At 43.7% G+C, this 12081-nt stretch overlaps 1 protein-coding gene across 5 annotated transcripts in view; it reads left to right on the forward strand.

The window, feature by feature from the left end:
* ABAT (4-aminobutyrate aminotransferase) overlaps positions 1-12081 on the forward strand; it is a 49926-nt gene that overhangs the window by 21833 nt on the left and 16012 nt on the right. For 4 of the 5 annotated variants that reach the window (XM_038150868.1, XM_038150870.1, XM_038150871.1 and 1 more), the window contains exons 2-5: positions 712-840; positions 9130-9227; positions 10058-10087; positions 10677-10794. In XM_038150868.1, the coding sequence (XP_038006796.1) occupies positions 771-840; positions 9130-9227; positions 10058-10087; positions 10677-10794 (316 nt within the window). In that variant the 5' untranslated portion in view covers positions 712-770. Of the gene's footprint in view, positions 1-711; positions 841-9129; positions 9228-10057; positions 10088-10676; positions 10795-12081 lie in introns of those variants that run through there. The other variant, XM_038150872.1, reaches the window with a different exon arrangement.

Raw genomic sequence — 12081 nt, forward strand, 5'->3', positions numbered from 1 at the left:
TCCTCTCTGGGCAACCTGCTGGGAGTTTTCCTGTGTTTAGGTGGAGCTCAGAGTATTTTAGTTTGTGCCCATTGCTTCTTATTCCATCACTGGACACCTCTGAGAAGCTCCTGGCTCCTTCTTTACTCCCTCCCATCATGTATTTATTACACATTGATGAGATGCAACCTGAGCCTTCAGGCTGGACAATCTCAGCTCTCACATTCTCTCTTCACAGAATTGTCATTAATGGGTAAAAAGCTGTTTTTTCAGGAGATTTATTTTCTTTTATTTCCTAATGCTTGTCCTCCTGTATTTTGTATTAGATGAGGTTTTTCTCATAAACTTAGGTAAAATCAAAAACAACAGCTTTGGCTTGAGAGACTGACTGGAAACACTTTTTTTTTCTTAAAGTTCAACATAGGCTGCATATACAGAGAAAGTAGAGATGAAGAGCAAGGGCAAATAGGTACTGACCTTTACCCCCTGGCCCTGCTGAAGCTGGGACATACAGCTGTAGCCTAGAAGTCATTTGCCTTAGCAAGACCAAGCCAAGAATCAGATGTGGGGCTCAATCCTGAGACTGCTCTGAACATCAGCATTAATCCATCAAACATACTCTCGGTGCTTTTGGATGGAAATTAATGAAAGGGGGAGTTGAACAACACAGTAATAGTGACTGCATCTATAGGGACATGAATAACTGTTTGCTTTTTTTTTTTTTTTCCCCAGAACATCAGCCAGAAAGAAATCTCTCAAGATTGAGTCTTTTTCAGTAAAGAAAAGATAAAATGGCATCAATGTTGCTTAGTCGACAGCTTACCTGTTGCCTGCAGCAAAACTCCAGACTGCTGGTATTTGGTAAGTGTTTCCTTGCATTTTCCTGCTTTGTACTTGGTAAGTGTCAACTTTATGGTGGTGGACAGAATTCCAATTTGAACATTGCTGAGGTTTATCCTGTGGTGTTGAGTCTTTCAAAACTTGAGGAATATGATGTTCTGCCTCTTAGATAATAATGCAGTTGTAGTCCAAAGTGGACCACAATTGTTGTCCAAAATATATCTGGGTTTTTTTTTTCCATTCTTCAGACAAGAATGTATCGAGTTAATAATTTGCCCTGCAAACATGCTAAACTGAAGTAAAGCTCTTCAGCCCTTGGAGCTCTGCTTTTACTCTCTGGCATTACATGGTGCAGAGATGAGACAACCATCCATCGAAATAAGCTGGGTTTTCTCTTTGTGCTGTGTTGCACAACCTTGCCCATCTTCCCTTGTGAAGAGGTTTTGTGTGACTGGCATGAAGATGTGACCCTCACTGGGGTGTATGTTTCTGCCTTGAGTGAGCTCTAGTGTGAAATGAAAACTGCCACACAGTTCAAACTACTTTCTCCTAAGTCAATGGCAAGTTTTGGCTTGGCCCTGGCATGAAATTTAGCATCTTTGTGAAATAGATAAAGAAACTAAATTCCTATTGGCTGTGTTGGACAAAGCAGTGTGGAGTCTTAAGAACATCCATTCCATGTACTTTCACACTGAGTACAGTGTGGCTGAATGGCTTTTTTTTGTGACTGAGTAAATCTTAGTGTTCCTCCTGTCCTTCCACCCTCCTTCTGCAAGGCCACTGCGCTCCTTCTGCCACTGCCAGGATAAACCAAGCACACCCTTCCATTTGCTCAGAAACTTAAACATCATTGATTTCCTTTTAAATAATATGCTTCAGGGAACAACTGACCTTTGACTAAAGAACACCAAGACGGGTGTTATAACTATTAGAAGATATTAGGTCAGTTTTTCAGTGCAGGATGCGTGTCTGTTTCTGGAAGTGACGCACTGATTATCCTCCCTGGGCAGGAGCAGTGAGTGTTGGGTTTGAGCTAATCTGTCACCTCAGCATCACTTAATGCTCCCTGTCCCTCCCAGTGTCTTGTACAATTCCTGCTGCTTCCCAAGCACAGAGGTGCAGGTGGGCAGTGGAGGGCAGTGCCCAAACTCCTCTTCCTTTGTCACCATCAGTGAGGGGAGTGTAGATCCCCATAAGGAAGGCAGGCAGCTCTGGGCTCCATTAATCCATCCTTGCTTCCAGGAAACTTCCAAGCCTGCTAAAATACTGAAGCAAATAATAGAGAGCCTTGGCTGCAGGCTGTGTAAGAGTCCTATGGTCTTTGGGTCTGGGCACTTGTGTGAGTGAGCAGAGATCAGGAGTGATGGAGCAAGAGGAGAGCCCCTCACAGTGTGTCCTGTGACCCTGCTGCCTCACAGAACAGGCAGGAGGCTCTGGTGGCTGTGGCCAAAGCTGGAGCTCCTGAGCCCCAGCTCAGGTTGCAGTGCTGCTGGGCTCTGTGGCTTTTAGGGGAGTGCTCAGGGTGACATCCAGAAGCTCTCTGCTCCAGAGTGCTTGCCTCCAAGGTATTTTTGAGCACTCGAGTTCAGAGCTTTACAGGCTAAAAAAGAGACTGTACATTACTCCCACAGAAATCCTGCAGCGCCATTTGTGCTGGTACTTTTTTTTTTTTGTGGAAAATGAAATGACAGTGTTGCCAAGGGGGGATGGAGGTGGAGAGGAGGGAATAGATTGCCTCTTTGTAGGTCTTTGTGTTTGTAGGCTGTCATGTTTCAGTTGTATGTGTGCATTAAGCAAATCTTCCTGTTCATCTTGAATCTACAATAAATTTATTTACACAAAGAGATTTTTTTTCATCCTTGACTATTTCTCTAGTTGGAAAATCTTTGTTACTTAACCATTGCATACTGGTCTCCTTACACAATGCTAAACCCTGGCAAGCAAACTAGGGATGGAAAATGGAAATCATTTAAGTTGATCAAAATGCAAAAGCTAAGCAAAACACATGATAATAAGGTAATAAATGATAAGCAATACCCAACTTAAATCTTACCCAAAAATGTGAAGCCTGTAAGTATCACACCCTTCTTGAAAATAAGCCCTTAACCAGATATGCTTTTGTTTTCCTTCTCTATTTGATCTGCTTGATAGTTTGCCCTCAAAGGTAGAGTTCATTAGAGTGTGAAGGGTGGCAGAATGACAAGAGAGTGAATAACTAACCTAATCTTCCTTTTACAAAGCCTCCTGCATTATGCTCTCTGTGGGAATCAGCCAGGCAGGGCCAGGAGAGGCAGCTGATGGTGCAGAATGAGGGTGTATCTTGGTGTTACATCTTACCTGAATTGAGTTCTGTTGCTTCTGTCAGCCTGGTGTGCTGCAAGTTGATCACAACTGGTAGTGTGCGTGTCAGTGTTTATTCCCTTTGTGCCAGCTCTGGTTTTATCAGCTGAGCACTGCAGCAGAAAAGCTGTTCTGGCTCCATGCTTTGGAGGCAGTTGGTTGTTGGCTGGTAGGGCAGTACCATAGCTATGAGGACAGGCTGGCACTCCAGAGATGTAGTTCAGTTTCCTGCTGATTATCCAAAGGGGCTGAATTTGTCTTTGAATCCTGCACTGAAAGCCTGGCAGAAGGTCAGGCTGCTGCCTGAAGGTAGCATCAGTTTGCATTAGTGCGTGCCCATGCCCTTCTAGGATGCTGATCTGTTCTGCAGCTTCTGCAGCCTCCCCAGGCAATTTGCTTATTGCTGGACTGACCTTACCTTTAAACTTTTTTTCTAATATTTAGCCTAAATTTCACAATAGGAAAAAAATCAAATCCTTACTATTTGTCCTGCCCTCAAAGGACCTAGAGGGTGGAATGTTTATTTTTTTCTTTGCAGCAGCCTTTTACATGTTTGATAACTACTGTCTCCTCCAAGACCTCATACTTTTCTCTCTGCTGAATTCAGTTTGAGTCTCTCCTTGTAGGTCCAGTTTTTCTCCTTCAGAATCTGTGTCCTTCCATTGCAGTGCACTGAGTAGCACTTGTTGAGGCTGTGCCTCACCTAACTCAGCCTGTTTCCTGTCTCTCTGGAGAGGATAATAATGTTTAGCACCTGGCTGCACTGCAGTAAAGTCTGAGAGATGTTCATACTAGTTATTGACTTGTTCCCGTCACAGTTACCACAAAGAGGCTGGAAAGCCATGAGAATGATTTATTCTCAGTCACACTTTTGTCTCCAGTATTGATCCTTGCTAAGACATTTTACTTTTTTTATTTGGTTTGTACATTGAGAGCCTCCCTAAGGAAATCAGAGAGAACAGCCTGGATTTGTGTGAAGGATGTGTGGCAGAAGCAGAGAACAATCCCCTTCTTGGGATTGTAGAGGTCAGCTTGAGGTCAGCTTCAACTGAAGCCCTGGATACTGGATGCAACCTCTTCTGCTGGACTGAGGAACCTTTACTTTTCTGTCTGATCAAATATTTCCACAAAAAGCTGAGCTGTATAAAAGCAATCACATAAAACCTGTTGCTGTAAGCAGGCTCTGGTACAAGGCAGAGTCCAAGCTGGGACTGCTGTTCTCAGTTCCTTGAGTGAATGTGATATTCCTGTTGGGTTTTCTTCTTCCTTCTGTGCCACAAAGGGTGGCTGTAGCAGTGCTGGCTGTTTTCCCACCTGGCTGTTCCTTGTGCTTGGTTGCTCACCTCCAGAGGTGCCCTGGTGAGCTCTGTAGCTGTTGAACTGTCAGAAGAGGGAGGATGTTACCACTGGTTCAGATCACAAGAACTACAAGACCAGTGGTTGGATGCTCCTGTAACTCTCCTGAGGAGAGTTAACTACTCCTGAGGAGTTGGTTTGTGATTCCAGGAGTTTCCACTTTGTTATGGCCTGTGTGGTACTAGTTTTTTCCTTCATCTTTGGAGAATCCAAAGTGTGTATGTGGGAGTGCTGAAACACAGACAATCTCATGTGGAAGAGCTTCTGATCTTGCAGCATAAGCACTCTGTAAATAGCAATCTCACTTTTCACAATGTTATGCAATAGTGATCTTCATTTCCCAAACATCTCTAGCTAGCCTGGCCTTTTGCCATTCCCTTTCAAGATCTGTTAGTAACAGATTCTACTTGTAACACATAAAGAGGACTCGGAGGAAATCACAGTCCTCCTACTTTTGGCTGTCAGGGCCTCCATGCTCTAAAAATTCTGTCTGGAAGGTGGTTTGATTGACACTGTGGAGGGGAAGTTTAGGGCATGCAAGGGAGGTTGCCTGTCTGCACATGCACAGGGCAGCAGTGGAGTGGCACATGGCATGTGCCTCCCTGGGCACTGCAGAGCCTCCCCTCTACAGCCCTTCACAGCAAGACACCTGTGTTTGAGAGCTCTGCTTATGCCACCATGGGCTTTCATTCCTCTTCTTTTCCTTTTCCTTGGAATTGCTCCTTCTCTTCATTACACCCATGTCCTTTCAGTGCCTCCACTGGAGTTTCTCCCAGCTAATATCCAGTTGTACACTCAGGAACTGTGTTAATGTGAGTGTTATTTTTGGTCAAACACATGAGAGGTTCAAGCTCTTTCTGGGCCTGCCTTGATTGCAGCTCTGTTATCAGAGATCAGCACTCAGCACAGACCTGCCAGCAATGGTGCTCTTTGTGACTACCAGCATCCCCAAATTAGCAGGGTGCACTTATATTAATTATGTTGCTATAGCAATGTGGCACTTTGTTGAAATTGCTGACTGGGACCCCTGGAGAGCAAGGGGGGCAGCGTGGGGAAGCAAAGTTGGGAAATGAGCTTTTCTGCCTGCTAGCAAGTGATGACATCCTGTTGGATGAAAAGGAAGGATGTGATAATTTGCTGATGTTACTCAAGTGTTCAAAAAGATGATGTGTGATGAGAACTTGGAGAAGTCTGCAAGAAAACTAGAATTTAACTTATTATGCCCACCTTCTTTAAATGGGATGGGTAGAAAATTCTGTGCAAATTGTTCAGCCTGTGTGCTCTCTGAATCAGATTCATTAACCTATGGTTGTGTTTTGACTTTTGCCATGATAAAAAAGAGACAGCTTTGTTTACCAGGGAAAAAAGGGTGCTGTTCTTGGTCATGTCAGCTAAATGTAATTTAAGAGCTTTAATAATGTTTCAGTAGAGAAGGACACTTGGTCAGAGCCCATTAGCTCTACACACTTGTAACATGAGAGCTGAGGTTATGCCATTGGCTCCTGTTCTTAAGATAATATAACACAAAATCCCCTTTTTCTAAGGCAGTTTGTTCAGATGTCGACAGAAAATCAAGGGATTACCTTTTATTACAAAGTTAATGCTGTTAGTTCACTGAAGGACCAGCCACCAGGGAGTCTCAATTCTTGAAAATACCTTGCTTGGTCATAGTGACAATCTCAGTTTTCACCTGTCCCATCTCTGCTGTCTTTTTGGGAGGCAAAAACCCACTCCTGGCCTGCAGATTTCTAAAACTCCTAACTATCAAGTTGGAGTAGCCTGAATTACATTGTGTCTTGTATCTTCAGGGTTTCTGTTGCAGGGTAAGTTGATATTAAAAAGTCAAACAGGAAAATTTGGGCTGAGTTGCAAAGCTCATTGAGTACCTTCAAGATAGAAATGCCAGCTGAGCAGAGCCTGCTGCAGTTCCCCAGGGGATGAAGCACTACAGTGAGTGACCTGATTTATTTGCATTTTCTTGCACCATTAGGAGACTGTGGTGCTGATGCTGGGGCTGGGGGGAAGCAAGGGAGACAGAGCATGGCCTGAAATCCTCCTCCAGCCTAAACAAAGCAGGTATTGATGCAGCCATCCATCACCCTGTCCAAGTGCCTGGAAAAGCCTTTGCAGGAGAACAGCCACATCCCAGAGCTGTGCTGTGGGCAGGGCCTCAGCCCTGGAGAGCAGGAGGCAGCACCAGTGTCCTGCTGTTCTTGGGGCCTGCAGAATAAATTGCAGGGGGTGTGGAGAGAGGGGTGCCAGAAAGCCATGAGTGCCCAGGCAGGAGTGTCCAGGCTGCCTTTGGCAGGGCTCTGACCTCCTCTGTGCCTTTGGAGAGTGGCCTGAGCTCCTGTTTGGCCTGCAGAGCAAGGGCAGTGGTGAGGCTGGAAATGAGGGAATGGGCTGTGAAAGGGAGCAGGGCTGGCCCATACGCTGTGCTCAGAAAACTGCTGCCCTCAGCTGAGCTGGACTTCTCAGCTACTCCAGACTGCTGGGCTTCTTTGCCTTTGTCACCACAAGGCTTTGCACATGTCCTTGAGCACCAAGGGAGCATCGGGCTGCAAAAGTCTTGGGCCATATGGCAGAAAGAGAGGTTGTGTCTGTGCTGTTCAGGTGCCCTTAGCCAGGAGAGCCCCTTGTGTGTCAGGGCCGTGGCTGGCACAGCCTGGGTGTGCCCCCAATGTCCCCTGGGTGTGCCAATAGAGTCACCTTTTGATCTTTTATATGCAGTAGCTTTTTCCCCCCTCAGTGGAGCAGTTGCCATGCAGTCTCCAATTTACATGAATGTTAAACAGAATGACATAAAAATGGTGTTGCTGTAACAAAACCTATTAATAGCTTTGCAGAGAGGCACTGACGCATCTGAATTTAAGCTGGGGAGAATAATCATCTTTGCAGACTAAGTTTTCCCAAGATGAGCAGGGACTTTAAGTACTCAAAGATGCTTTCAAAGGGCGGTGATTTTCCAAATAGTTTCTTGAAATCAGGCTTGCTTGAGACATCCCAGCTTGGGCTGACACAAGCTGAGGCAAATGTCTCGAGTCGCTGTTGGAAATTCTGCTGAATGGCTGTGCTCGAAGCACTGCCGAGCAGTATCACAGGATACCTTCTGCTTTCCTTGATAAATATTTGCTTTATTTAACAACTGTTGCTTCCAAACACAAAACATTTTCAGTACATTGCTGGAACAGAGCTCTGGCAGTGAGAGGTGGGTATGGATGGAAGTGGTGCTGCCAGGGTTTCTGGGGGCAGTGCTGCACCCCAGGGATTTCCATGTGTTTGACTGCTGGCCTGGCTGTCCAGGCATCTCCCTCCCTGCACCTCTGCCAAACTGGGGTGCAGTTTATTGGTTTGGCACCTGGCAGCATGGCCCTGGCACAGCAGGATGTGGTGAGTGGTACCTTCAGATCCTGCTGCTCCAAGTGCCCCAGGCAAGAGCTGGTGTTGCCTGACTCGCCATGCTGAGCCTGGATCTGAGCTGCAGCTGGTGACAAGGAGAGCTAAGGATCTTCATTTTGGGCCATCTAAAGTGCACCAGCTTAAAAATGCCTGCCACAGATAGTCAAAAAGTTACGCCCTCTTCTTTCAGGTCTGAGTGTGATTCCCCCAAGTTAAGAGTATTAAGATCAGTTTGTTGTTGATACCGTGCTGGGTAGTGGCTTGCAGATGCTCCATGGCAAAAATGTAATTGCCAAGAATGTTGGTTTAGTTCAATATGTAACCAGAGCAAGCTCATGGTCTCTGCTGGCCACCTTGGTACAGCTTTAGTGTCTGTACTTCCTTTTTTTGCAAATGTACAATCCTCATGTTATCCCATAATCCCCTTAATGGAATATGTACATATTTGGAATACATGCTTGCCAGAACTGACTCTGTCATATGAGGTTTGCCTAAACTCTGTGTTTTAAATCAGTTATTTCAGAAAGGGAAGCAGAGCCTGTTGTTGGTAAAGCACAGGAGATTTTTACCTTTTGTTTTCATTAAGGTGTCAAGTTTATTATGGTTCCCTACACGTGTGGATAAAAACCAGCAAGATCAGAAGGAAAGCTGGCACTGATTGGGACTCAGATTTCAGAGCTGCACTGCAGGATGCTGGTTTATGTGAGACAAGGCCATTTACCTTTCTGAGACAAATCTTTCCCAAAGAGTGTTCTTTGGGCTGTTGAAAGGCATCATACTGGATTTTTCCTGTAGACTCCATCAGGCTTTTTGGTTATTACTGGTAGTTGACCATCTCTGTGTAGGAGTGGGGAATTTATGGCAAAGGCTTGCACAGGGCATAACGGACAGACTCAACAGAAGAGATGGAAAGAGATGTGCCCTCAGTCCTCCTGTGCTTTGCAGGAGGACTTGCCTCCGTTTCTCTAGGGTTGCCTTGTGATTTGCCTTGGGATTTTTTGGTTGTTTTTTGTTGGGTTTTTTTTTAAGCCACCTCACTGGTATTAGTTTTATTTTAAGACTGGTCAAAGATGAGATACATAGTTCACTTCAGACAGCTCAGTGTAATTGGTCTCATCTGTCAAGTGTTTTCAGTCAGGCAAGGTATGGATGTATCTTCTAAAAGGAGAGCACAGAAAATATGGCCTGTACTCAGGTTTTCATTATCTCTTACAGGACACAGGTATATCAGTCAAGCTGCAGCTAAAATTGACGTGGATTTTGATTATGATGGACCTCTGATGAAGACAGAAGTTCCTGGACCACGATCTAGAGTAAGTTTCCAAAGTATAGTAACTTGGTTTTTTTATCTTGAGCTGTGTCTAACTTGCTAGAAAACAGATTCATTTCAAACCTTACATCTGCTATGAATAAATATAATTCCATAAGCCTACGCCCACTTTTATCAGGAGGTTGAGAATGAAAAGCTCATGAATAAAATGCCCCTCTCTGAGAGGCAGATCTGAATCTCAACTGCTAAGTTCCCATATAATAATAATAACTCCCATAGAATAATTCAAAGCAAAAGAGCATCATTTTAATAAAACATCTGATCAGGCTTGGTCACTTGTCCTCTTGCTGAAATAGAAGCTTTTCATTATGTGAAATAATGCTTTGGTTTTGAAATGAAGCAAGAGTTTGAATTTGCTGGATGTTGTTATACTCTGGCAGAGTCAGCATTTGTGCATGTGGTGGGTTTTGGTTTTTGTGAGTTTTTTTGTTGTTTTTAATAAAAGGAGCTGTCTTTCTAGAACCAATGTACCAGTATCCCTTCTGTGTGACTCTGGCTTCTCTTATTTTCTGATTTCTCTCTTGTTTTCTCAGTTCAGTTGGTCAATATAGAAGAGGCAGCTTTCCCTTTTTGGAGATTTACAGTTAAACTGTGTTTGCAGCCCGTTTAGCTCTGCATGCCACAGGTCATAGTTTTGACTGTAATATTTGCAAGATGCACCATGAAAGTTCCTGTGGCAGGTAGAGTTGCCTGGTAAGCACACAGGACTACAAAGTTTGCCTATGATTTATGGGATCATAACAAAGAAATAAACATTCTCCATCAGTATTTGCTAATTACACACCTGAGACTGTGACATTTGTTTTTATGCAGGAATTAATGAAGAAGCTGAATGGCATTCAGGTAATTTGTCAAGTTTTCTGTTTTGGGGGGTGTTAACACTTTGATTTCAGAACTTGTTTTAAAATCCTGGTTTGTATGTTTGTGCCACAAAGAAAGGTGAAACACTGACTCCAGTTTTCCACACTGAGTACATTATGTGTGGTTTATATATATATTTGAATAAAATATTTTGTAGTATGTTTTGAATACTGCAGGAGTGTTTTGCTAGCATCAGGGATTTTTTTTTTAATATAAGTGTTTAAACTATGTGTGTCTAAAGAAAAACTTCAGAGTTGTTACAGAGTGGCCAGTGAAAACAAGGTATATTATGGCTTGAATTTAAAAGTATGTCAGCCTAAGTACATATTACCTTCCTAAGATGAGCAGTTTCTCCATGTCTGTGCTTCATTTTTTGTAGAAAATGTAAAGACTTGCCCTTTTAACAGTCATTATAAAAATAGCTGTACAATTATTTCCTTGCAGTGAATATAATGTGTCTTTTTATCCTAGCATTAGATATTTTTATCAGATTTGGCTGTATAACCATTAGTTGCACCTTCCTACATATTGCCACTTTTTAAAGCACTAATTGTTTTTTTTTTCCCTGAAGAATGCAGAAGCTGTGCACTTCTTTTGCAATTATGAAGAGAGCCGAGGGAATTACCTCGTAGATGTAGATGGCAATCGTATGTTGGATCTCTACTCTCAGATTTCTTCCATCCCAATAGGTAGGAGATAGTTGTACCAAAATGTTTTGGTTTGTTCCCAACCTGTTTTGTTTTGTTCTGTAATTTTCTTATCTCAGGCACTATCAGGGAAGTTGGTTGATTAATTTTAAAAAACAGGAGTGACATAATGAACACCTTGTTGTGATCAGGGACATCTCACTGCTGTGTAGTGTAGTGGTGGGTTTGGATAGCTGGAGGAACCACAAATTCTATACCTAAAGCTCTCTTGAAGAACATCGTGGGGCCAGGAAGAGCTCTAGTATTAATCTCAATTTGAATGTGCAAGTTCCACAATTCAGATTGTCTTTGTTAGCTTGGATCTGTGACTTTGTGCTTCTGTAACAGGATGTTAGTGTTTTAAACATTAATAAGCATATGTGGACATTTTTAACCTGAAATTATATGCTTTAGTTAACATTTCTATCTCAAAATAAGTGGGGGGAAAAAAATAGTGGGCCACATGGACTGCAGCAGGATGAAAGAAGCCCAGCACTGAGCTGTGGTGCTGACTGAAAGCAAAAGTGGCAGCTCATTTGTCTGGGGGAGCAGACACAGGGCCTGGCAAGTGCCTGGGAGAGTCAGCTGATTGCTTTGTGAAGCCTTTCAAGCAGAAGCAAGGCAGAAATGTGAGCCCCAACTGCAAGGCATACAGGTTTCAGTAGGAGTTCACTTCAGTCCAGTTTGTGTGCTCCTCATCCATGGTTCCTCTCAGCTGCTTAAAAATACAGTTCAGCAGAAGCAAAAAGAGCAAAAGTGCTGGGGTAATTTAAAAGGTAGCTCTTGTGCTATGTATAGAAACTGTGATGACTCAAAATCATCCCTACAGGCCTCCTTTCCTGGGAAACAGAATTTGATGATGTTCAGGTTGTTACCAAACTTCTGGCACTAAGACCTTGTGACTGCTGTGGGTGTTCACTTACCCCAGCCTTCTTTGCAGCCAGTGTTGTTGCTGTCCTGTAGCACTCAGCCAGTGAAATTCCAGAACCCTGCAATGTCTGTAGCTTGTTTCCCCCAACACAAGTTCTCACTGCTTTGCATCTTTCAGGCCGCACTGAGATAACCTGGCCTCTGCTCGTGAGGAAATAGGGGTGAGACGCAGGAGCACAATGCTTGGATGCCAGTGAGCTTGGATTTCAGGTTCTAGGAAAGGAGGTGCATTTACATGGCTTCCCATTCCTCACACAAGAAGTTGATTTGGAGAAACAAGTCTCGGTCATGTAGTCAAATGCACACTCCGAAGTATGAAAGTCAGTGCATATTCCAAAAAAAAGAAATTGTACAGACAGT

This window comes from Motacilla alba, chromosome 14, assembly GCF_015832195.1.
Source record: "Motacilla alba alba isolate MOTALB_02 chromosome 14, Motacilla_alba_V1.0_pri, whole genome shotgun sequence".
Lineage (NCBI taxonomy): Eukaryota > Metazoa > Chordata > Aves > Passeriformes > Motacillidae > Motacilla > Motacilla alba.